The sequence below is a fragment of the Carcharodon carcharias genome, chromosome 21 (genome assembly GCF_017639515.1).
Source record: "Carcharodon carcharias isolate sCarCar2 chromosome 21, sCarCar2.pri, whole genome shotgun sequence".
Taxonomy (NCBI): domain Eukaryota; kingdom Metazoa; phylum Chordata; class Chondrichthyes; order Lamniformes; family Lamnidae; genus Carcharodon; species Carcharodon carcharias.
In genome coordinates, this window is record NC_054487.1 from 20992270 (window position 1) to 21018469 (window position 26200).

The 26200-nt window shown below is 47.5% G+C and overlaps 1 protein-coding gene across 1 annotated transcript in view; it reads right to left on the reverse strand.

Annotated features, from left to right (window-relative positions):
• The window catches only part of nwd1 (NACHT and WD repeat domain containing 1), an 81796-nt gene that overhangs the window by 1446 nt on the left and 54150 nt on the right, over positions 1–26200 (reverse strand). The window contains exons 13-18 of the mRNA XM_041215635.1: positions 25851–26123; positions 24468–24558; positions 18524–18678; positions 15093–15369; positions 7361–7911; positions 3331–3436 (exon numbers count right to left, since the gene is read on the reverse strand). Of these exons, the coding sequence (XP_041071569.1) occupies positions 3331–3436; positions 7361–7911; positions 15093–15369; positions 18524–18678; positions 24468–24558; positions 25851–26123 (1453 nt within the window). The remainder of the gene's footprint in view (positions 1–3330; positions 3437–7360; positions 7912–15092; positions 15370–18523; positions 18679–24467; positions 24559–25850; positions 26124–26200) is intronic.

Below are 26200 nucleotides of genomic sequence, written 5' to 3' on the forward strand. Positions count from 1 at the left end.
ACGTGGCAAAAACTCCATTCCTTAGCCCCCGACTCCATCCCTCTCCCTGGGAACTGTCTGAGGCTGAACCAGAACCAGACTGTTCATGACCTCAGTGTCATGCTTGATGCCATGATGAGCTTTTAACCACATATTTGCACCATCACTAGGACTGTCTATTCCCATTTCTGTAACACTGTCTAACTCCGCCCCTGCTGCAGCTTCCTAATCCTTAAAATCTCAACCTTGCCTTCGTTACCTCCAAGCTCGTCCATTCCCACAAACTCCTGGCCAGCCTCCAACATTCTGCCTTCCGTAAACTTGAGCTCATCAAAAGCTCTGCTGCCCGTGTCCTAAGTTCCTCCAAATCTCATTCCCCCCTCCTCCCTCTGCTCGCTGACCTACACTGACTTCAAGTTAACCAATGACTCAATTTTATAATTCTCACCCTTATTTCAAACCCCTTCACTGCCCTGCTGCTCCCTACCTCTGTAACCTCCTCCAACCAATAACCCTGGTTCCATCAGGGTCACTCAGGTCCTGACCTCATTTCAGCCTTGGTCCAGAAGTGGACAAAGGAGCTGAACTTCAGAGGTGAAGTGAGAGTGGCTGGCCTTGACATCAAGGAGCCCTAGCAAAACTGGAGTCAATGGGAATCAGGAAAAACTCCCCACTGGTTGGAGTCATATCTAATACAAAGGAAGGTGTTTGTGGTTGTTGGAGGTCAGTCATCTCAGCTCCAGGACATCACTGCAGGAGTTCCTCAGGGTAGTGTCCTCGGCCCAACCATCTTCAGCTGCTTCATCAATTACCCTCCTTCCATCATAAGGTCAGAAATGGGGGTGTTCACTGATGATTGCACAATGTTCAGCACCGTTTGCAACTCCTCAGATACTGATGCAGTCCATGTCCAAATGCAGCAAGACCTGGACAATATCCAGGCTTGGGCTGACAAGTGGCAAGTAACGTTCACACCACACAAGTGTCAGGCAATGACCATCTCCAAAAAGAGAGAATCTAACCATCGCCCCCTGATATTCAATGGCATTACCATAATCGAATCCCCCACACTCAACATCCTGGGGGTTACCATTGACCAGGAACTGAACTGGACTAGCCATATAAATACTTTGGCAACAAGAGTAAGTCAGAGGCTGGGGATTCTGAGGCAAGTAATTCACCTCCTGACTCTCCAAAACCTGTCCCCCATCTACAAGGCACAAGTCAGGAGTGTGATGGATTACTCTCCTCTTGCCTGGATGAGTACAGCTCCCACAACACTCATGAAGCTCGACACCATCCAGGACACAAGCAGCGCACTTGATTGGCAGCCCATCCACCAACCTAAACATTCACTTCCTCTACCACTGATACACAGTAGCCGCAGTGTGTACCATCTACAAGGTGCACTGCAGCAACTCACCAAGGCTTCTTCGACAGCACCTTCCAAACGCATGACCCCCACCATCTAGAAGGACAAGGGCAGTAGATAGATGGGAACACCACCACCTGGAAGTTCCCCTCTAAGCCACTCACCATCCTGACTTGGAAATATATCACCATTCCTGTTGCTGGGTCAAAATCCTGGAACTCCTTCCCTAACAACACTGTGGGTGTACCTACACCACATGAACTGCAGCGGTTCAAGAAGGCAGCTCACCACCACCTTCTCAAGGGCAATTAGGGATGAGCAATAACCTTGGCAATGATGCCTACATTCCATTAAAGAATTAAAAAAAACCTCTGAGATATCTGTGCTGCTCTAATTCCAGCCTCTTGCGCATCCCTGATTCCCATCATCCACCATGGTGACAATGCCTTCAGCTCCCTGGGGCCTTAACTCTGGAATTTCCTCCCTAAATCCCTCCACTTCACTACCTCGGGTTCCTCCTTTAAGACACTTTTTGGGATGTTTATGAGGTTAAAAAGTGCAATTGTTGTATTGTTGTTCAAACCCCACTCCACAGACTTGAGCCGATAATTCAAGTTGACTGCTAGTGCTGAGGGTGTGATATACGAGGAGAGGTGCAGTACTGAAGGAGTGGTGCTCTGTTGGAGGAGCAGTACTGAAGGATCTAATGATTCAATTCACTGGCCCTTCATTAGAACTCAACCCAGTAACTAGTTGGCGTGAGCATGCAAAACCCTCATTGGGAAGTACCAGCTCAGAGCGGCCACAGGATTGGTAGAGTGGGCATTGATCAGACTGGTGAAGCATGTTATCTGAGATTGGCTTTGGCTATTGATGTTGGGTGGATCTGGAGGGAGCTTTACTCTGCATCTAATCACTGCTTTGTGGTCTGCAATTCCAAAATCAAAACCATTCTATCTTCTTGAAAAACGCAAATATTAGCAAGAAAAGTCACTGAGCCAGAGGCTGCTTGGAGCCATTTGTCAGTGAGGTATCAAATTGCACCACAAACAAGCTGAAAGAAGAGAGAAAGAGCCTTTGGTCCGTTCCCTGCCGGTACAGTAATGCTCATTGTTTGGGTGCTGCATCTGGGGCCAATGCCTCTAGGTTAGGGAGGGTCTGGGCTCAGCCAGATTAGTTAAGGATAGGAGGGGGCTTCTTGCGATGCCCCGTACAATTAAATCGTCTGCTGATTCTTACTAGCTGGGGTCCCAGGTGACAAGATATCAAGATGTGGATTTTCCTGCGGGAATGTGTGCCGGCACGGAATCAGTGTTTTCAGGACTGTAGTGTCTGAAAACTGATACAGAAAGGCTAAGCCCTTCCAAAACCAAGCAGTATGCCCTTGTGCACATTCGGTAGGACAGCAGTGCAGCAACACAGGGAGATCTGGGATCAGTAATGTAGTTTAATGCAGAGTTTAAAATGCGCTTTGACTGTGTTTGGGGAGAGGTAAGAGAGGGGGAGACAGTGGGGTAACTATGTAGGAGTTTAAATGGGAAAGTCCATGTCAATGGGTTGGTTGACGTAGGTGACCCATTCTCTTCACAACCCTCAGCACTATTTCACTGATGTTCAGTTCTTTGCTGCTTTATCCTATTTGAGAAAGGGCAGTTCTCAGCATTGAAACTTCATTGGCAGATAAACCCTCAGACCAGGAGCAGTCAGCAGCAGTAACTTGAGATACTTGGGAATTAGTGGAGCCCAAGAGGCACCCTTTATACCTGGAGCCCTTCCTGAGTCTCTGTTCTACAAATCTACACATGCCAAGGAAGGAAATGCTTGGACATTCCTGAGCTGGAGACACCTGTGGGAGGGGGAGTGATTCTAAAATAGCAGGGAGGAGGCCATTTTGCAATGGTTGCTCAAAACGTTGCTAGGAGCCTTTCTGAAATTTGCCAGTCTGACCAAGCCTCGAAATGAGCAACAGAGCCACAAACCGTTCTGAAGGTCCCACACTTTGATCGTTCGATCCTGCGAGCCAGTGTAGACATGACGATCATCCTGGGAGAACGCAGCACAGACCACACCTTGAAAGAACAGGCCCTGATTGGATGAGAAGAGCAGGCAGTCAGTATTGGCTCTCAAGTGAAACTCCTATCATTTCCTGCAATAAGGATAACCCACAATTGCTGGGCAGGTCAATGAGGGAAGATCTGACCTGGTATATGGCTCCCATACCTCTATACTATCTTGTCCTTTCATCCCCAATGTGTCACCTGAGCGCTGGCTCCTCACTGAGCTACTGTTTCATGGGCTTTCCAGGAAATGTCCCAAGTGAGTGGAGAGGGTTAGGGATTGGAGTGAGCCCAATCTGGACTTCATTAAATACCCACAAACAACATACACACAGCCACACAAGCACGCAATTTTACTTCTCCCATCCACTAAGAATAATTGCAGCTCACCCCCACAAAAGGGCAGCTCTACTGAAATCTTCACAATGACCAAAGATTGAACCTGGGTCCTTCTGATTCCTCCGGCTTTGTAAACAGAACACATCAATGAGCCATTGTAACATCTCAGAGAAGCATTGATCTAACTGGTTCCAATATGAAGCCCATCAGAGTGGATAAACTTGCTTTCAATCTTCAATCACCTTGGTCTTAAAGTCTACCTTCCTCTAGGAGAGTACAATTACAATGTCTGCTGTGGTTCAGTGGTAGCATTCTCTCCTAAGTCAGAAGGTTGTGAGTTCAAGTCTGGACATCTAAGTTCATGATCCAAGCTGCCATACACAGTGCTGTTCTGAGGGGGTGCTGTGCTGCCAGACAGTAGTAGAGAATCATAGAATAGATCCTGCCCAGAAGGATAATTATCCAGTTTCCATTTTGAAAGCCATGGTTAAATCTGCCTCCAACACATTCTCAGGCAGTGCATTCCAGATCCAAACCATTCGCTATGTAAAAAAGTTTTTCCTCATGTCACCTTTGGTTCTTTCTCATTCACCTTGAATCTGTGCCCTCTGCTTCTAGATTCTTCTGCTAACAGGAACCATTTCTCTCTATCTACTCTGTCCAGACCCTGCATGATTTTAAATACCTCTATCAAATCTGCTGTCAACCTTCTCTTTAAGGAAAATATATCAAGTTTCTTTGATCTATCCACATAACTCCGTTGAGGCTGATATAGTATTTTACAGATTCACCATAGCCTCCTTGCTTTTGTATTCCGTGCCTCTATTTATAAAGCCCAGGGTCCTGTATGCCTTATTAATCACTTTCTCAACCTGTCCTGCCACCTTCAATAATTTGTGCCTCTCCTTGGTTTCCCTCCCAAAATATATTACTTCACAATTCTGTGCATTAAATTTCATCTGCCATTCCACCAGCCAGTCTCTGTCCTCCTGAGTAAAAGCAAAATACTGCAGATGCTGGAAATCTGAAATAAAAACAGAAAGTGCTGGAAAAGCTCAGCAGGTCTGGCAGCGTCTGTGGCGAGAGAAACAGAATTAATGTTTCAAACCCAATGTGACTTTCTCCCCTAGAGAGGGGGAGAAATGTAATGGGTTTTATGCTGTTGAAAATGGTTGGGGTGTTGGGGGCTGGGGACAGGCAGGTTGGGCAGAATAGAAGATCAGGGAAAGGTTGGAGGGCAGGAGAGATTATATGACATGGATGTCATGGATCACAAGACAAAGGGAGTGGTAATGATAGTACTAAAGACGAAAGCTTTGATCCAAAATAGGTGTTAATAGCAGAATAAAGGTCAGCGCCGTCTGAAAACAAAACATGAGAACTGACACTCGGGAGAAAAAAAATCAAAATGGAGGAGAGAGTTCATGGTCTGAAGTTGTTGAACTCAATGTTAAGTCCGGAAGGCTGTAAAGGGCCTCATTGGAAGATGAGGTGCTGTTCCTCCAGTTTGTGTTGGGCTTCACTGGACCAATGCAGCAGGCCAAGGACAGAAAGGTGAGCATGAGAGCAGGGTGGTGAATTGAAATGGCAAGCAAGTGGAAAGTCGAGGTCAGACTTGTGGGCTGAGTGAAGCTGTTCTACAAAGTGGTCACCTACTCTGTGTTTAGTCTCCCCAGTGTAGGGAAGACCACATTGTGAGCAGCAATTACAGTAGACTAAATTGAAAGAAGTGCAAGTAAATCACTGCTTCACCTGGGGGAGCATTTGGGGTCTTGGACAGTGAGGATGGAGGAGGTAAAGAGGTGTTACACCGCCTGTGATTACATGGGAAAGTACCATGGGAAGGGGTTGAGGTGTTGGGGGTGATAGAATGGACCAGGGTGTCATGGAGGGAATGGTTCCTTTGGAATGTTGACAGGGGAGAGGAGGTGAAGATGTGTTTGGTGGTGGCATCATGCTGGAGTTGGCGGAAATGGCAGAGGATTATCCTTAGAATACAGAGGCTGGTGGGGTGAAAAACGAGGACAACGGGAACCCTACCATTGTTCTGGGAGGGAGGGGAAGGGGTGAGGACAGAAGTCTGGGAAATGGGTCAGACACGGTTGAGGACCCTGTCAACCACGGTGCGGGGGATTCCTTGTGAGGAAAAAGGAAGACTTGTCAGAAGCACCGTTGTGGAAGGTTGCATCACTGGAACAGATGCCACAGAGACGGAGAAACCAAGAGAATGGAATGGAGTCCTTCCAGGAAGCAGGGTGTGAGGAGGTGTCGTCGAGGTAGCTGTGGGAGTCGGTGGGACTATACTGAATATTGGTAGACAGTCTATTCCCAGAAATGGAGACAGAGAAGTCAAAGAAGTGAAGAGAACTGTCAGAGATGGACCATGTCAAGGCGACAGAGGAGTAGAAATTGGGAGCAAAATTGATGCCTCTTGTAGCTCATCCGAAAATTTTGAAATTGTGCCCTGTACACCCAAGACCAGGTCATTAACATAGATCAGGAAAAGCAGTGGTCCTAATACCCAGCCCTGAAGGACACGCAATACCTTCCTCCAGTCCAATAAACAACCTTTCACCATGACTTTCTGTTTCCTGTCACTCAGCCAGCTTCCTGTTCATGCTGCCACTGCATTTTCTAGTCTTTGGACTTCACCTTTGCTGACAAGTCTATAATGTGGCACTTTATCAAACCTCTTTTGGAAGTCCATGTACACCACATAAATGGCATTACCCTCATCAACCATCTCTGTCACCTCATCAAAACTTAGTCAAGTTAGTTAATCATGATTTTTTTTTAACAATCCATGCTGGGCCTCCTTTAACTGGAATTATCCGAGTGGCTTAATTTTTTTTGCAGATTATTAGCTGGGATTTTCCAGCCACGACACTGGTGGACATCATCATGGATGGGATGGGAAAATTTGGAGAGAATCCCACCCATTATTTCTCTAGGCTTTCCCAAACTGACTGGCCTGTAGTTGCTAGGTTTATTCTTACAGCCTTTTTGAACAAGGGTGTAACATTTGCAATTCTCCCCATGACATCACCCCCATAACTAAGGAGGATTGGAAGATTATGGATGAGTTATTGAACTGAGGTTCGATCTTCTCTACTCAGGGGATGTAAAAAAATCGCAAAGCCCTGATCAAAGAAGATCAAGGGAGTTCTCTACAGTATCCTTCAACCAACATCTCCAAGACAGATGATCTGGTCTTCTTAACATTGCTGGGATCTTGCTGTGTGCAAATGGGCTGTTGCATCACAACACTGACTATGCTTCAAAAAGTACTTCAGTGGCTGTACGGTGTTTTGGGATGTCCTTTGGAAAGACGCTTTATAAAGGCAAGGAGTTTCATTTTTCTTTCTATAGAGATGTTATGATCTAGAAAGCATTCCATTATAGGGTGGTGGAAGCAGATTCAATGGTAACTTTCAAAATTGAATTGGTTAAATACTTGAGAAGAAAAGATTTGATGGCTGATGGCGAAAGAGGTGAGGATTCAGGATAATTGGATAACTTTCCTGAAGAGTCAACACAGGCAAAAGGGGTCAAATGGCCTCCTTCTACACTGTTCTGTAACTGTATAGTTGGTCATGAGCCAGTTGACTCTTACCTTGTAGGACATCTCATGGTCCCATCTCCGCACAGAGAGATTCCATATTCTCTGGATTGGTCCCTGGCATCCACTTAAGGCGTACAGTTCATTGTGACTGGTTTCCAGGCAGGTTACTGTGCTGTCATGAGGCTCCAGGACAGTTGGTGATAAACTACCAGCAGGGTAGAGGTGCAGCTCCCCAGTGACCATGCCGAGAAGCACACTGCAATCCGAAAGGACGGCGAGACTGGACAATGTAAACTGAGGCGGCACATGGAACGTGACCAGGACCTCGCCCAGCACCGGGTCGGACTCTGCACTATGCAGCTCGTACACAATGATGGAGCTGCTGTAGGCCACCGCCAGCTTCTCCTCACTCCTGCTAACAGCGACACGTTGCGCGGCTTCCCACTGCCTGGGCAGGAGGTGGCACACCAGCCTCTGCCATGTTGCCATGCAGAAGACCAGCAACGAGCCGGACCTCAGGCCACAAATGAGTAACTCCTTCAGCTGAACGACTGCCAGGCACAAAATCTGAGAGCCAACATCGAGCGTATGAAGCATCACACCTGCAGGGAGACAGCTCAGAATTAATCCACTTGCTTTCACTCAGATTCCCTTTGGCTGGTTTCCCACCCCTCCACAGACATTAACTGATTATTTTGGTATTCCTGCCTGAGGGTATTAGTTGGATTTTAACCCTCCAGCCTTTCTGAATGTCGCTGATTGCCCAACTCGGGCACTGAGTGTCATCTGGGCAGGGCCATGGATGGAATGAGAAGCGGCTTACCCCTACAACATGGTGAATGGCAGCACAAGGTAAGTTCGGGAGGGGGGAGGGCTGTTACAAGGGTTTCCTGGCTGGTTGGGGAATGGGGGCAGCCAAGGCCATAACTTTCCTTGTGGCACCCGCACTCCTCTCTAACTAGAGAGAAACACGGCCACTCTCATCACCGTCCACAAACGCCCTGATCACTGTGTATAACCACTCCAACCCCATCACTGTCTATAATTTACCCCACTCAAAGGGCTGCATTTTAGAGGGGGGTGGGGGTTGGGGGTGGGGGTGAAGGCTAATTCCATGCCAGCCCCTCCTGCAGCCATAATGCACTGCCGGCAGCCTAAATTGGCTCACAATGGGACTTCTGCCCCTCGCTGGGGAGGAACTCCAGCCCTGTGGAGCTGCCAGTCAATCCAATTTGCGAGTAGCTCCAGCAGTCCTGGCAGTGCCAAGAGCTCTGTAGTGGACGCTGCCAGACCCCAGAGCAAAATAAGTCCAGGGTATTGGACGGGGAGGGTTTGTCCAGCTTTGGAGGGCTGGGGAGATGGAGGTGATGGGCTTTGGAGAGCAGGCGGGTAGGAAGAAAGGGGGTTCTATCTTAGGGGGGCTGCCCCTTCATGTGCACAGGGTATCCCTGAAGATGGTAGCCCCCTTCCTCCCTACCCTTTTAAAAATTAAAAGAAGCGCGTCCTGCCACTCCCGTCAGACAAGCTCGATTGACCCTTACTTGTTTATTTAAATATGTTGGGTAGGCTTCTGATTTCAGTCTCTGCCCACCTAATGTGTTAGAAACATAGAAACATAGAAACTAGGAGCAGGAGTAGGCCATTCGGCCCTTCAAGCCTGCTCCGCCATTCAATATGATCATGGCTGATCATCCAACTCAATAGCCTGCTCCTGCTTTCTCCCCATATCCTTTTGCCCCAAGAACTATATCTAACTCCTTCTTAAAAACATACAATGTTTTGGCCTCAACTACTTTCTGTGTTCAGGCTCACCACACTCAGGGTGAAGAAATTTCTCCTCATCTCAGTCCTAAATGGTCTATCCCATATCCTCAGACTGTGACCCCTGGTTCTGGACTCCCCCACCATCGGGAACATCCTTCCTGCATCTACCCTGTCTAGTCCTGTTAGAAATTTATAGTTTTCTATGAGATCCCCCCTCATTCTTCTGAACTCCAGCGAATATAATCCTAACCGACTGAATCTCTCCTCATATGTCAGTCCCACCATCCCAGGAATCATTTGGGTAAACCTTCGCTGCACTCCCTCTATAGCAAGAACATGCTTCCTCAGATAAGGAGACCAAAATTGCACACAGTGTTCCAGCTGTGGTCTCGCGTAATTGGCGGGCCAATTACGGCACTGGCCGGGGAGGGAGGAGCAGGGTCGGGGACCTGTTTGGTCGCCAGGTACAATGTGCTCTGTGCTCAGGAAAGTGCGTACTGTGTTGGCATAGGTTAGAGTGCAGAAATGTTAAGGTGAGGCTGTCCCGCCCCCCCATGCACCCCCCCCTCCCCCCACCTTCCCAACCCCTGTGGAGTTCAGGGGTGCTGGAGTCTGAGTACCAATCACGCTGGAGCTGGCCAAAGGGGTGAGCGCTGGCTTCTTGGACTGAGAGGGCCACGACTCGGATGTGCCCTGCCAGGTGGCCAGGTGCTCCTCAGCTGGGGTTGGCCAGGCTGCAATGATGCTGCAGGTAGAGAGTAGATTAATCAATACTCTGTTGTTTCAGGAGAAGACAGCCCATAACAATATGTTAGCCTCCTAATCCTGTCAAGGTACGAGCAAGATGCTCTAGAGCTTGAGAGCCAGCTGGCCCCACGTGCAGCCAGGTGTGGAGAGGTGGGGTTGCCAGGCGAAGGTAAGAGTGCAGTGCACAGAGGTGAGAATTTCAGCTTGTGCAACCATCCTAGTGTAGTCTCTTCATTGATGGGAGCCTCGAACCTGGAGTCCCCATTGATCATTGGACGATGATGGCACCATGATGCCCATCTCCATTGTCTCACCAGGGTACCTGGCATGCACAGTAACAGGGTGATGACTTTAACTAATGACATGTCCTTGTTCTCGCTTTTTAGGTTCCCCAGCAGGCAGTCGCTCTCCGCACTCTGAAGGGCCACCCCTGATACTGGAGGACCACCAGGCGTCATTCGCACCTGCTTCACACCCTCTCTGAAGGAGGCACAGTGCAGATTGGCCTGGCACCTGGCACTAGATCGGCAGCTAGAATGTCGGTGCACATTGGTGAGGACACTTCACACTTGTTTGAGGTGCAGGCGGAGGCAGAGAGTGTCCAGAGCGCCGGCAGTTGGGGGACTGCTGGGGACGGGGACGATGCTCAGTCGAACGCAGATGATGAGCCTCTGGAGTCATCCATTAGGCAGCAGATTCTGGATGTCCAGCGGGATGTGCGGGAGGATCTGATGGAGATACATGAGGGTTTTTGTGCCATGGTCTCCATTGTGGAGGAGTCCATGCGGAGTTGACCCTCATCGCTGAGTGCACTCTCTCCTCCAATGAGGGAGTGGTGACACTCATGGAGAGGCAGCTCCAGGGGTTCCTGAGGTTGTGCTCGGACCTGCAAATCCTCACACAGGCAAAGACCTCAAGTGGTCAGTGTCAGTGTGGGAGATGGATGAGGCACCCAGTATTCCAGCTAGGTGCCCGTCCATCAATGGTGATCAAGGAGGTCCAGAGCGACCTCATGTTGGCACATGAGCTGCCTGTCATCGCTGTGGGCTCCTCTCAGGACACTCTGGATAAAGGCAGCAGCTCCTCCGTCCCTCTGTCAGTGACCGTGGAATCTGATGAGATTGCGGCAACTGGGGAGGTGCCAGCTGTGGCACTGGCACTCCCTCCCAGATGGGGCCAGCACAGGCTCCACGAGCCAGAGGACGCGCGCCAAGGTCATCAAGGCCAACAGGACAGCAGAGTCAGCAGCAGTCTCCAATGCTGCTGCCAGCGAGGGGGAGAACCTAGACGTAGCACCCACAAATGTAAGTTAAAGGCACCATGAGCACAAGAGGGACAGGTTACGGGTGATTTTATGATCATTTTTGTTTATTTTATGTATACTGGTCTGATGTTGAATACCAGAAACGTTTCTGTTAAGATTATTGAGCTATCAGGGTGACATAAATTGTGTTTTTAATCATCATTGTCTGAGTATGCTTCACTTTTTTATTTCATTTTTGCGGGGAACACCAGTATGTGATGCTGGATGTAAGTGGCTCTGAACTTTATTGCACAGGCACTGAGTGTTCTTTGGGTTCAAATAAAAGTGTCCTTTCAGACATCCGGGATGGAGGCGGCAGCCCTGGCATGTGTTTGAAGCTGATCTTTGGCAGCCTAGCTGAAGGAGCATTGGATCAAGGCATCCCAGGTGTCCCTGCCTCCCTGGAGGGTACTGAGGTTTGATTCCTCACCCTCAGCGTTCTCCTCACCATGCTCCTCTTCTAACTCGCTACTGGACTCAACATCTGTGGCCTGTGCAGCCTCATCAACATCCTCTTCCTCCAGTGGATGCCCCCTTGTCAGTGCCAGATTGTGGAGAGCACAGCATGCAACCGCTATCAGTGACACCCGCTCTGGGGGTTATTGCAGTGCTCCTCCTGAATGGTCCAGGCATTGGAAGCGCATCTTGAGAAGACCAATGGTTGTCTTCACCACAGCCCTTGTGGAGCCCTGGCTCCTATTGTACTGCAGTTCGGCCTCTGTTATTGGGTGGTGGAGAGGTGTCATGAGCCACTTTTTCAAGGGATAGCCCTTGTCACCCAGCAGCCAACCATCCAGCCGGGCTGGAGCACTGAAGAGCCCCGGCACCTGGGAGTGTCTGAGGATGTAGGCGTTGTGGGAGCTGCATGGGTACCTTGCACAGACTTGTAGAATCAGCATCCTGTGATCACACACTATCTGCACGTTCATGGAGTGGAAGCCCTTCCTGTTGATGAAGGCACTGGGCTCACCTGCTGGTGTCTTGATGGCCACATGTGTACAGTCTATAGCACCCTGGACACGGGGGAAGCCAGCAATGGCTGTGAAACCTCTGGCTCACTGTGTCTGGCTGGCCTCATCCATACGGTAAAGAATAAAGGTCAGTACCCACCTGAACCCAGCTTCTGTCACCAGCTTGATGCAACTGTGGACAGCTGATTGGGAGACTCCACAAAGATCCCCCACTGACCCATGGAAAGAACTGGATACGTAGAAGTTGAGGGCCACTGTGACCTTCAGAGACACTGGCATGGGGTGTCCACCCATACAGTTGGAGCTGATCTCAGGCCCAATCATCTGGCAGATGGAGGTGACACTCTCCCTGGAGAGGTGGAGCCTCCTTTGACATTGCACCTCAGACATATTGAGGTAGCTGCATCGCCAGCTGTAAACCTTGGCAGCAGGATAGTGGCGTCTTCTGCGGCCCCTTTCGCCTCAGACTTCCTGCTGGCCCTGCACCCCTTGTGCCTGCACCGCCCCTCCCACAGGTCCCTCCCCTGGAAGCTGCATTGGGACACCTGGCCTCCTCTCCCTTCTGCCCCTCTCTTCTTCGTCAGAGGAGGTGTCTCCAGCGGAGACCACAATCCCTATTCCCAGGGTAAGGGAAGGCTGTCTGATACCTGGAAGAGTCCATATGGCCTGAATCCTCCGAGGGCCTTGCAGACAGTAATGAGTCCTGAAATAAAGCCTGGAAATTCAAAGAATGAAGCCCTGAGCAGGGATGAAGTACCAATAAGCAACCAGCAGCAAATTATCTCCATAACGCCTCACTGCTCACAACGGCAATGCTGCTGGCCCTTTTTATCCTGCCCATGGATGAGGTTTGTGAAAATGTCAGCCGGCCGCCTGCCCCAACTGGAAATCACCTGGGCAACGTAAAATCGCAGTCAATTGGACTCTTAAGGGCCTTAAGTGGCTGTTTCATTAATGGCGGCTTCCACTCTGGCTCCTGCACGTACCCGTCAAGTGAAATATCGCTCGCCCGACATCATCGTGCACTATTTTACTCCCAATCGGGTCAGGCACGCGCCCTCCCTCCGCGGGATGTAAAATTCTGTCCCATGTGGGTCAGGCACACCCCTCTGTGGATGAAAAGACATTGTTGCATCTCCAGTCATCCTGGCTTGTTAATTGAGGACTTCACTGAATTTCTGGTTGATACCCAAGTACAAATTGAGGATATCTGCCCTATTGCTGTCAGCAGGACCTTCTTGAGAACTAAAACACTGCATTTAATCACTGGTTGAAATGTATGTTGGATAGCTTGTCTACAACAACAACTTATATTTATATAGCACCTTTAGCATAGTAAAACATCCCAGGGCACTTTGCAGAAACCTTGTTAAATAAAATTTGACACTGAGCCTCATAAGATGAGCTAAGAGCTGATGACCAATAGCTTGGTCAAGGAGGTAAATTTTAGGGATTGTCTTAAAGGAGGAAGGAGAGGTTTAATGAGGGAATTCCAGAGCATAGGGTCTGGGCAGCTAAAGGTACAACGATGGAGTAACTCAAATCAGGATTGAACAAGACACCAGAATTGGAGGAGTGTAGTTATCTCAGTGGGTTGTAGAGCTGAAGAGGTTACAGAGATAGGGAGGGATGGGGATAGGGATTTGGAAACAAGGGTGAGAATTGGTGTTGCTTAACCGGCAGCCAATGTAAGTCAGTGAGGGCAGGGGTGATGAATGAACAGAACTTGGTGCGAGTTAGGACATAGGCAGCACAGTTTTGAAGACCTCAAGTTTACAGAGGGTGTAAGATGGGAGGCTGGTCAGGAGTGTATTGGTATAGTCAAGTCTAGGGGTAAGGAGGCATAGATGAGGGTTTCAGCAGCAGGTGAAGCTGAGGTGGGGCAGAGTCGGGTGATGCTTTGTAAGTGGAAATACTGATGGGACAGATGCATAGTTAGAAGCTCATCTTTGAGTCAAATATGATACCAAGGTTGCAAAATGTCTTGTACAAGTTGCGAGGGAGAGGGAAAGAGTGGGTGTCTAGGACACAGAGTTTGTGACAGCGATCGAAGACAATCAGTCATCCCAATATTTAATTGAATATTTTCTGCTCATTCAGTACTGTATGATGTACAAGCAATTAGAACATTTAGAGATGGTGGAAGATTCAAGAGAGGTGCTGGTGATGTAGACAGTATACATGTGAAAACTGACGCAGTGCTTTTGGTGATGTTGCCAAGGGACAGCATGCAGGTGAGAAATAGGGGAGAGGTCAAGGCTAAGGAGGGGAAACACCAGAGGTAACTGTACAGAGTCAGAACAGAAGTCAGAGCAAGTGATTCTCTGGCTATGACTACTTTGATAAGGCTAGAACGAGACGGAAAGTTCAGACCCACACAACTTTTAAAAAAATTCATTCATGGGATGTGGGCATCACTGGCTTGGCCAGTATTTATTGCCCATTGGCATTTAAGAGTTAACCACATTGCTGTGGGTTTGGAGTCACAAGTAGGTCAGAGTAAGGGACAGCAGATTTCCTTCCCTAAAGGGCATTAGTGAAACAGATGGGTTTTTAGACAATCAACAATGGCTTTGTTCATTGTAGTCATCATTAGACTTTTAAGTCCAGATTTTTATTGAATTCAAATTTCACCATCCGCCATGGTGGGATTCAAACCCAGGCTCCCAGAGCATTACCCTGGGTCTCTGGAATACTAGTCCAGTGACAATACCACTGTGATACCTTCTCCCCTCAACTGGACAATGGAGAAGTATTGGAGAAAGATTGTGTGGACAACTGTATCAAAGGCTGCAGACAGATTGCAAAGGGCCAGGAGGATGAGTTTACCACTGCCCGAGTCACATAGGATGTCATTCTACTTTGATACTTCATCCATGCACACGTACTCTCGGGTGGAGAGGGGTCAGTGTAGGGGGTGGCTTCTTTAGCTGTTAACTTTTTACCAGGCAAATTATGTTCAATAATATCTAGTGGCCTGAATAATTTCAGCCCTCACCTTCTTCAGGATTCCAGATGACTATTTTCTCCCAGTCCCCAGTTTTGGGGAAGCACACTAATTTCCCATCTTGTGACAAGCCGGTGATTGTAGTGCGGTTATGGAAAGGTGTGATGGTTTTGTGCTGGCGATCGTAGGCTAGGCTCCAAATCTTAAGGTAGTAGGCACTGCGTGATGCGGATATCAAGGTGTTTCCAGATACCAAGAGTGAGGTGGTGGGAGCTCCCATACCTTCCACTGAGTCCGTCAGCTTTACGTCGTCTAATAAGCTCCACACCTAGAACAAGGGATTAAATGGGGGTTAGCTGCACAGTTTACAAGCCTCCCAGCTAGTCCTTTCCTCCCAGCCAGAGTTCCAGACAACCTCCTGATCACATTGTTCAACACATGGCAATAATCTGCAAAGCGGGGAGGCAGAGACTGGCTCAGGGGGTCCACGCCTGGATATAACTGGGAGTCCCCTGTCATTAGACTCCATCACACTTCAGTAATCTCTACATGCATCCTAAAAATTCTAATGCCTCATTTCTCTAGCTTCTTTCAACACCATCAAGTTAAAGATATCAGGACTGGGAGTGGCACTCTGGAGCTGGGAGTTAGTTGTGTGACCCGGGCTAATTCACTAGTTGACTGTGTGTCTGGTGGACCATACTAACAGGTAGATCTTGACTTTGTGCGATTTTGTAAACCAGGTGATAGAGAGTTGACAAGCTCCAATTGCAGCCTAATCCGCTGGCTGGAAGTTGGCCAGGTTTGGGTCTGATGTCCATATTACACCCTGTCCAGTGTTACACTCCAAGTGGGGTAGGCACTGCAGTCTCACTGTTTTTACAGAGGGAGACTCGCCATCAAGATTCTTTTTTAAAAAGGGAGTTCAGCATCAGGGCCCACTTTAGAAAGGGAGACTCACCATCAGGAAACATAGAAACATAGAAACTAGGAGCAGGAGCAGGCCATTCAGCCCTTCGAGGCTGCTCCACCATTCATTATGATCATGGCTAATCATCCAACTCAATAGCCTGCTCCTGCTTTCTCCCCATACCCTTTGATCCCTTTCACCCCAAGAGCTATATCTAACTCTTTCTTGAAAACATACAATGTTTGGCCTCAACTACTTTCTGTGGTAACAAATTCCACAGGCTCACCACTCTCTGGATGAAGAAATTTCTCCTCATCTCAGTCCTAAATGGTCTACCCCGTATCCTCAGACTGTGACCCCTGTTCTGGACTCCCCCACCATCGGGAACATCCTTCCTGCATCCACCCTGTCTAGTCCTGTTAGAATTTTATAGGATTCCATGAAATTCCCCCCCTCATTCTTCTGAACTCCAGCGAATATAACCTTAACCGTCTCAATCTCTCCTCATATGTCAGTCCCACCATCCCAGAAATCAGTCTGGTAAACCTTCGCTGCACTCCCTCTATAGCAAGAACATCCTTCCTCAGGTAAGGAGGCTAAAACTGCACACAATATTCCAGATGTGGTCTCATCAAGGCCCTGTACAATTGCAGCAAGACATCCCTGCTCCTGTATTCCAAAACTCTGGCTATGAAGACCAACATACCATTTGCCTTCTTTACCGCCTGCTGTGCCTGCATGCTTACCTTCAGTGACTGGTGTACAAGGACACCCAGGTCTCGTTACACATTCCCCTCTCTCAATATATAGCCATTCAGATAATAATCTGCCTTCCCTGTTTTTGCTACCAAAATGGATAACCTCACATTTATCCACATTATACTGCATTTGCCATGCATTTGCCCACTCACTCAGCTTGTCCAAATCACACTGAAGCATCTCTCCATCCTCCTCTCAGCTCACCCTCCCACCCAGCTTTGTGTCGTCTGCAAATTTGGAGATATTACATTTAGTTCCCTCATCTAAATCATTAATAGATATTGTGAATAGCTGGGGTCCCAGCACCGATCCTTGCGATACCCCACTAGTCACTGCCTGCCATTTGGAAAGGGACCTGTTTATTCTTACTCTTTGTTTCCTGTCTGCCAACCAAGTTTTCTATCCATCTCAATACACTACCCCCAATCCCATGCACTTTCATTTTACACGCTAATCTCTTATGTGGGACTTTGTCGAAAGCCTTCTTTCTGAAAGTCCAAATAAACTACATCCACTGGCTCCCCCTCATCAACCCTACTAGTTACATTCTCCAAAAATGTCAGTAGATTTGTCAAGCATGATTCCCCTTTTGTAAATCCATGCTGACTCTGTTTGATTCTGCCACTGTTTTCCAAGTGCTCAGCTATTAAATCTTTTATAATGGACTCTAGAGTTTTCCCCACTACTGACGTCAGGCTGACTGGTCTATAATTCTCTATTTTCTCTCTTCCTCCCTTTTTAAATAGTGGGGTTACAAAGCAGGGAGGTACATCAAGCTTAGTGTCCATTCCACCATGGTTGTGAGACTTGGTGCAGAATTTAATGGTCTCTCACTGGCGGGTTTGCAGGCAGAAAGGGGCTAGAGCCTGTTAAATTACCCATGTGGCCTTCCCGAACCCTTCTGCCCACCTGACCTGTCATCAAATTTATGGGGAGAAAGGATGGTGAGCGAGGTTTAGGGTGGTCTGCCTGCCTTTGAGGCTCTTAAGTGGCCAATAATTGTCCACTTAAGGGCCACTTCTCACCGGGCCTCAATTTTGAGGCCGGAGAAAGGAGATCAGGGTGGGGGTTGGTAGGTAGCCCTGCTCAGGCCTCAGATGGGAAAGGGGTGACACCTCCCTCAAGGGGCCTCTTTCTATATCGGGCACACCTCCACGGTCTGCTCCTCTCCCCCACCAGATGCTCCCTTCTTACCCCCCACCCCACCCCAGCTTCTCCATCAAGACCCCCAGCCCCCTCTCCACAGTCCCTCCCCTACAGACCTCACCTCCCCTCCCTGCCATGAGCCCTCACCACCCTACACTTACGTGGTCCTGGACTCTGGGACTTAGAATCTGGGGGCGGCTGTAGTCCCAGTTCTGGCCACTGCTCTTGGTGAGAAGCAGTCAGATTGGCTGGCAGCTTCGTGAAGTGGAGGCCTCACATCCAGCCGATTATGGAGCTTAAATGGCTGAGAGGCGGCCAGCATCAGGGGGAATGTGTTCACTGCTGGGTCTCCATGTGACAAGGCAGGAAACCCCTCCACCAGTTAAATTCTGCCCTTGCTGTTTGAATAAACACTCTGAGGGCCAAAGAGACTCCACTATTTTTTAAAGGTGTGCTTTCAGGATTTGGGTATGGCCATCATCTATCCCCAGTTGTCTTTGAAGGGGTAGTTTTTATTTTCAGGAGATACTTGAAAGCAGACAAGGTTTTGAGGTAAAATGGTTTTGGGTCAAGGGACCTAGAGTGCAGAACGAATAAAGTAGATTTATAGAATGTAGGATTATGAAGCTGAAGCTCTATGATGACAATTCCAACATTCCCATCTTACCCGAATGGTCTCGTCGTTGGAGCCTGTGATCAGTAATCTCCCATCCTTACTGATCACTGCAGTCTGAACTCTGCCACCATGTTCTAAGTCTGTCATCAGGGTTTTCAGAATTGAGCTGCTATCTAATTTGAAAATTCGGACATACTTTCCAAAGCCTGTAATTAAAAAAAATACCCAATCAGAATACTAAAGTTGTGATTTTAATGTCCTAAAAAGAACACTTCTGCTCTTTGAGACTTAGAATCAGCTGCTGCCTATGTTAATCAAACTCTAATATCCTTTTGTGTGTAAAAGTGATTTCCTAATTTCAAATTCTTAGTCCTAGGCTCCCTAACTAGTGGAAACAGTTCCTCTCTATCTACCCTATCCGTTCCCCTTAGCAACCTGAAAACCTCCATGGTGCAGAAGTCAAGAACAAGGGGGCATAAACAAAATTAGAGCTAATCTATTCAGGACCAAAATCAGGAAGCACTTCATCACACAAAGGATAGTAGATGTCTGGAACCTCTTCCCCAGAAGGCTGTAAACGCTGGGTTTATAGGAGCTTCCATGCCCTAGCTTGATAGGTTTTGTTTCTCTTAAGGGATAAGAAATAAAATTTGAGTAAATAAAGTTGTAGTACAGATTAGCCATGGCCTGAGAGAATGGCAGGATAGGCTTGAGTGGCTGCATCACTGATTGCTGTTCCAATGAGAGTTACAGAGCACCCAGCATCGAGCAGGGCCTAGGTGTGAGGCAGTTGGTCATATGACTGAGGTGATGTCCAGTCTCAAGAGCCTACTGGCTGCATCTGTCACATGATACTCAGGCCATTGTCAAGTGGTGTTGCTGTGTAATTTTCTCCAATATCACTCACAATCCTATTTATTTGCCCCTTGTTTCTCCAACTGGGTCTCATTGTATTGATGAGTCTATCAGAACAAGCCTTTCATGGGTACCCCCTCTTAGTTTCTGAACAATCATCCACTTTTCTTTTTATTTAGCTTACTTGTACATCTAAGATCCACACTGTGATCATTTGAAGTGATTGAGGCTCTAAGACAGCCATTGAGTAGTCAGCGAATGCGATGACATTAATATGTTTTCCAAATTATCCAGATTTCCAAATTACCAGTTGCTTTCAATAAACCCTAGCAAATGTCTATTCTATTTTAGGCTTAAAAATACAATGGCTATATTCAGTGTCCATTCAAAGACTGGAAAATAAAGTAAATAAACAGTCTACAGTTAACCTTACAAACCAATGATCCCACTGCCCTTTCAGTGTAAGTACTTGTTTTTGAGTTGTTAGCTATTGCTAGTTTTCTAAATTGGCATTTTGCATGGTAACCCAGTTATTGGGTTGGACATTCTGTGACGTTCAGGTTTTTTTCATTGTCTTTTAATTTAGATGACTTTTGTAGGTTGTGGGGTGGGGGTTGGGGGGGGTGGGGGCAGGCTGGGGGGCTAATGGGGGTGTGGGTGGTGTTATCTCTGATTGCTACCAAAGGTGACAATTCTCTCCAAGACTGAGGTTGTGTTCTCATGTGTCTTGATAACTGGGTAAATTTATGATGTGCCTCTTTAGTTTGCTTCAGATTATTGGTTTAATCACCTGCCCTTACACAATCTTCCTTGATTTTTAAAAATTTGTTCTTTCATGGGATGTGGGCAGCACTGACAAGGCCAGCATTTGTTACCCATCCCTAATTGCCCTTGAACTGAGTGACTTGCTAGGCCATTTCAGAGAGCAGTTAAGAGTCAACCCCATTGCTGTGGACCTGGAGCCACATGCAGTCCAGACCAGGTAAGGGTGGCAGATTTCCTTCCCTAAAAGAGATTAGTGAACCAGATGGGCCCTACATGGTCACCAAGACAAGTTTTCAATTCCATATTTGTATTAATTGAACTTAAACTGCACCAGCTGCTATGGTGAGATTTGAACCCATGCTGCCACATTATGAGCCTGGGCCTATTAAATTACTAGCTCAGTGACATTTCCACTATCATAAGAAGATGATTTAGGCTTTAAATGCACTATAAGATGTGCGTTCTTTCGGATGGGGTGTTGGACCGAAGTTTGGCTCCCCTCCGTGGGACAGGAACATCCCACAGCACTATTCAAAGAGCAGGGGAATTCTCCCCAGTGTCCTGGTCAATACTTATCCCTCGACCAAATCACAAAAAATAGATTTTCTGTTTATTTATCTAATTTGCATTTGTGGGAGCTTGCTGTATGAAAAATGATTTTCCAACATTACAGCAGTGACTACTCTTCAAAAGTACTCCATTGGCTACAGAGCTCTCCGTGACATTCAGCAGTGTCTTCCTTTCATTCCCTGACAAACTAAGGAACCAATAAAAGATTAAGGGAGAAGCTGCATTAACACAATATAGATTTAAAGTAGTTTTAAGCTTAACTATCTATTTGAGTGCAAAAACAATAAATACTTTGCTATGTTATACTGTGCAATGTATTGCTTCTCATCCTTCTCTTTCATTTCTTGTAAACTATCTGACCGTGACTGCAACAACAATAATAATTTGCATTTAGACGGTGCATTTAACAGGATCAATTATCAAAAAGAAATTGACATTGAGCCACAGGAAGAGATATTAGGGCAGGTGACCAAAGCTTCAGTCAAAAAATAGGGAGGGCCTTAAAAGAGGACTGAGAGGCAGAGAGGCAGAAAGGTTTGGGGGGGGGATTCCAGAACTTAGGGCCTAGAAAGGTGAAAGCACGGCCACCAATGATGAAGCTATTAAAATCAGGGATACACAAGATACTGGTGTTGTAGGAGCGCACAGATCTCGGAGAGTTAAAGGGCTGTTGGAGGTTACCAAGATGGGGAGGGCCCTGGAAAATGATCATTTTAAAATCGAGGTGTTGTTGGACTAGGAGTCAACGTAGGTCAGTGCCAAAAGCTTCAGGCAGACTCCTCAAAATGACCCAACCAGGCTAAGAAATACTTTCCAGAAAAACTGTCCCCTGCCAACGCAAGCTAGCCGCCAATTAGTGACTGTGTGTGCACTGGTCAGAGCGTGTGCGTAGACCCAATGACATCGCACTGGTCAGCGCCTGTGCGTAGACCCAATGACATCGCACTGGTCAGCGCCTGTGCGTAGACCCAATGACATCGCACTGGTCAGCGCCTGTGCGTAGACCCAATGACATCGCACTGGTCAGCGCCTGTGCGTAGACCCAATGACATCGCACTGGTCAGCGCCTGTGCGTAGACCCAATGACATCGCACTGGTCAGCGCCTGTGCGTAGACCCAATGACATCGCACTGGTCAGCGCCTGTGCGTAGACCCAATGACATCGCACTGGTCAGCGCCTGTGCGTAGACCCAATGACATCGCACTGGTCAGCGCCTGTGCGTAGACCCAATGACATCGCACTGGTCAGCGCCTGTGCGTAGACCCAATGACATCGCACTGGTCAGCGCCTGTGCGTAGACCCAATGACATCGCACTGGTCAGCGCGTGTGCGTAGACCCAATGACATCGCACTGGTCAGCGCGTGTGCGTAGACCCAATGACATCGCACTGGTCAGCGCGTGTGCGTAGACCCAATGACATCGCACTGGTCAGCGCGTGTGTGTAGACCCAATGACATCGCACTGGTCAGCGCGTGTGTGTAGACCCAATGACATCGCACACGGGCCAGTGGGATGACCTGGCAGGGATCCAGAACCTATAAAAACGGACACAAACCCTCCACCACCCCACCCGAAACCACCTCCCCCCCCCCCGCACCACTTCCTTGCTTGGGAAAAATGTCCCAGGTGGGGAAGGCCCTGGGAAAGGCTGCAATTGAGGAGCAGTGAGATTAATGTTGTGGCTAGAGGGAAGAGCACAGTTGGTGGGTGTAGGGGCTGATCGATGTTGGGGGGTGGGGGGTGCACGGGGGGAGGGGATTCACAGGTAGGCGTAATTTATTATTCCCCTTTCCTGCTTTTATACAAGAGGGTTCACACTGGCAGGCGTTAAAACCCAAAGAAAGCCAAAGAAATCCGCACTTCTTGCCCCATGCCCCTAAACCCTGCCTAGTGTGAAACGCTAGACAAGCACATGCATGGCGCTGGTAACAAACACAGCCTTCCAGAAAACGCCTGGGACCAAAATAAAATAAAATTTAAGTACTTGTTAAATCCTTTTTAACAAAAACTCTGCCAGTCACATAGAGATTTAAAAAAGCATTGTGGGGCAGAATTTCATGGCCCCTCCCCCTGGCAGGATCTTCTGGACCCGCTGAAGTCAATGAAGTTTTGAACGGCTCACCACAATTCCCGGCCACAATTCCTGGCCCTGCTCCCGTTGTGACGAGGCTGCAAAATTCCATAAAAGATGTTTGTATTTGTATTGAATAGCCTGAGCCTTACCTTGCCAACTGGTTGAGAAAAAAAAATGATGGAAATTTGTAACATTTATATCAAAATAAATGAGCAAAGCTGGTTTTTAAATGCTTATGTAGTGTTGCAGAGTAAAATATATCAATACCATGCTAAGGTTTACACAGAAAAAGTCCCTATTTGGACTCTGATCAGGGGTCTTTCATTCTTGCTGTGAATTCCATGGTATCCCTTCTTCCATAGCTGTCTCTTTCAAGGAAGATGCCAAGAATGACTGGCACAGCCCTCACCCACAGGGGATGGCGAAGGACTGTCATTGTAAAAGATTGTTGGGGCTAACAACATTGCAATAAGTACAGAGCCAGCTAATGGTCATTAGCTGCACCAATATGAGCTCAAGAGACCAATGGATCATTGCAAACTGTTCAGTAAATTGAATGCTTGAGCATTACTGAAAAAAGAGACAAGCTATCGAAGCTTTTTGTCTTGCACTTATCAGGGCAGCCACAGATGATAAACCAACAGAAAAGGGAACAACAATTTATACTGCATGAAAAGAGAGTGCTGACTGGTTGGCATGTGGACTCTGATTGGTCGAGACGTAGCCATGGGGAATGCAGCAGAGAACAGTTAACTGTTTACTGCCACACATTTGTTTCAAATTCAAACCAGGCAGGCCAATCTGATTGGTCAGAGCATTGCCATGGGGAATGAACCAGGGTATATCCGTCCCCAAAGCTTTAGTTTAGTTGAAAAAGGTATAATGTGTGAACACGCCCCTTCTGCCTGTAAAGGACAGGGCCCTGTGAATATATGTTGCTTCTAGCGTGTGTAAGTGAGCCACACTGCTAGCCCAACTGATAATCTTAATTGGTTATCATTCTTAGCGCAATCAGGATTGTTTAGCAATTGTTGTTCAATTATGTAATCATGATATGTAGAGCTGGGAAGGAGCAAGAGGACAATATTTAGCCAAGCACTAACCAATGTAACAATGCAAAGGAAGGAAGTTTGCAATAGAGAGAGAGAGAGAGATAGAAAAAGAGAGACTGCAGCATTAAAAGGAGACACAAATCTATATGCTCTTTTCTTGTGTCCTGTCAAGGAGAGAGTGAGAGGTACTGAAGATGCCTCACAGATAATAGAACAGACGGAGTTTAGTTTTATAAAGTTAAGGGTTGTTTGGGGAATACGTTGGAGGTGAAGTATTTGGAGAATGTCACCAGATTAGTAATCTAGAAGTTTAGGATCACACTCTGCAAACATGGGTTCAAATCCCATCATGGCAGCTGGTGAAATTTAAATTCTATTCATAAAATCAGGGATTGAAAGCTCAGTAATGATGACCAACTATCACTTATTTTCATAAAAAGCCATCTGGTCCACAAATGCCTCTTAGCGAAGAAAATCTGCCATTTTTACCTGGTTTGGCCTACATGTGACTCTAGACCCACAGCAATGTGGTTGACTCTGAAGTGGCCTCGCAAATCGTTCAGTTGAAGGGCAATTCGGGATGGGCAACAAGTGTTGGCCTTGCCAGCAATGCCCACATCCTATGAAGGAATAAATAGAAAAACTGTCCTTTGAAAGGTTCTGCTGAGGGTCAGTACCTGCCACGAGACACTTTTCATCCTCTGAGGTGACCAGGAATGTGACTGATACATTGACTTTTGCCATGACACAACTCCCATTCAGAGAAACCTGTTGAAAAGAAAAAGGAATTCCTTAGAAATGGAATCCATGGAATCCTTGGACAGCTTGGAGGTATTTACAAGTTCTAGTACTAGCTGTGAAATCACAAAATAAAGACAAAAACAAAGGAGGCCGTTTGGCTCATCCACCCCGAAAGCTTTCCCCATCATGATATCAGACTGACTATTGGTCAGCTCTGTCCATCCAAGAATGCCCTTTGGATGTAGAAATTTTTCCTGACTATGAAAGGGCCAGGGTCCAGCCTCTGCCCAGTGGAGGTTGTTTCCTATAAGGGTTGAAATTTTGAGGTTCCGCTACCAGTATATCTTGTTCCCCATCAAATCAATCCCACTCCCCATGGAGTACCCCACTGCCCCAATCTCCCTCCAGTGCCCCACTCCCCATGATGCACACCACAGTTGGATAGCCTGCTGGCACTCGTGGTTAATGGGTAGCCCTGAGTATAGTGGCTGGAGGACATGATGGGCTGAATGTTCTCTCTCTGTGCTGTTACTTTTCTATGGTTACCACAGAATCTCGTAAGATGCAAACACCAATTGAAAAACTGGGGCTGTAACCATCACCTTGGCAGGTGGGAATCCATCTTCAACAATGGAGTCTTGCATTTTAATAGTGCTCTGTTTCAGAAATAGGAGGGAGGCTGCATCTCCAGACCAAATTTCCAAATAGGTATCTGCTAGACAGAGGCCATCTTGTTTGATCTGTATCTCGTCAGGTTACACACGCTGTGAATTTCCCTGGGGTTGGGGTGAGGTGTTACTTGAGGGAAATTCCCAGCAATAGACTTCACTTCACATTCGTTACACTTGGTTCAAGCTTTAACAGCCCCCCCATTAAATAGATGCTGCAGACCTTTAACTAGCTTCAGCAACGCTCATAAATCCCTCACGCATGAGCTGCATTGAGCACAGTGACACAGGTAGAAACTAGCCACACGTATGTCACTCAGGCCAGAATGACCATGTGCAAGACCTTGGGCAGCGTGGATTTCAGGCTAAACAGGCAAGGTCTGAGCACCTGCTTGGCCATCATATTCTATGCACCAAAGCACCTGATTGTGAGCTGACCTTGATTGATCACTAGCTGTTTCCAGGCCCTTTGGTTAAAAATCTAGGCTGGAGGTTTCTCCGAAGAGGGTAGAAGTTCAAAAGAGGGGTGAGAAGCTGTGCTTTGCCCATTGACGTTCCTGCCTGACTGGCAACGTTCTACCAGTTTGAAGCTAACAGTACTGACAGAGTATTGAGCCAGGGGATTAACTCTCAAATACTGATTTTCCATACCATCGCCACAACTCCATCGTCGAATCCGATTGCTACTCTCTCCTGGTTTCTCAGTGGAAGGATGCAGGTCGGGGTTGAGATACCTAGGCCAGGGAGACAGTGAGTGTTCTGTAGAGTGCCCTTGCCTTGGTCCCACACACATAGCTTGCCCCCAAAAGACACGGTCAGCAGCGAACTGTGGGACCCAAGCACTGCTGTGTGTGTTGTGTGGTCCAGGTTGCCATCAGATATTTGGAACAGAGGTTTTCCGTTCTCCAGATGCCAACTCTTAATCTGAAAGCAAGCGACATCATAAGATGATTAATAAACAGCAGTAGAACCTGCATACAAGAGGGAATCTCTTAGTAATA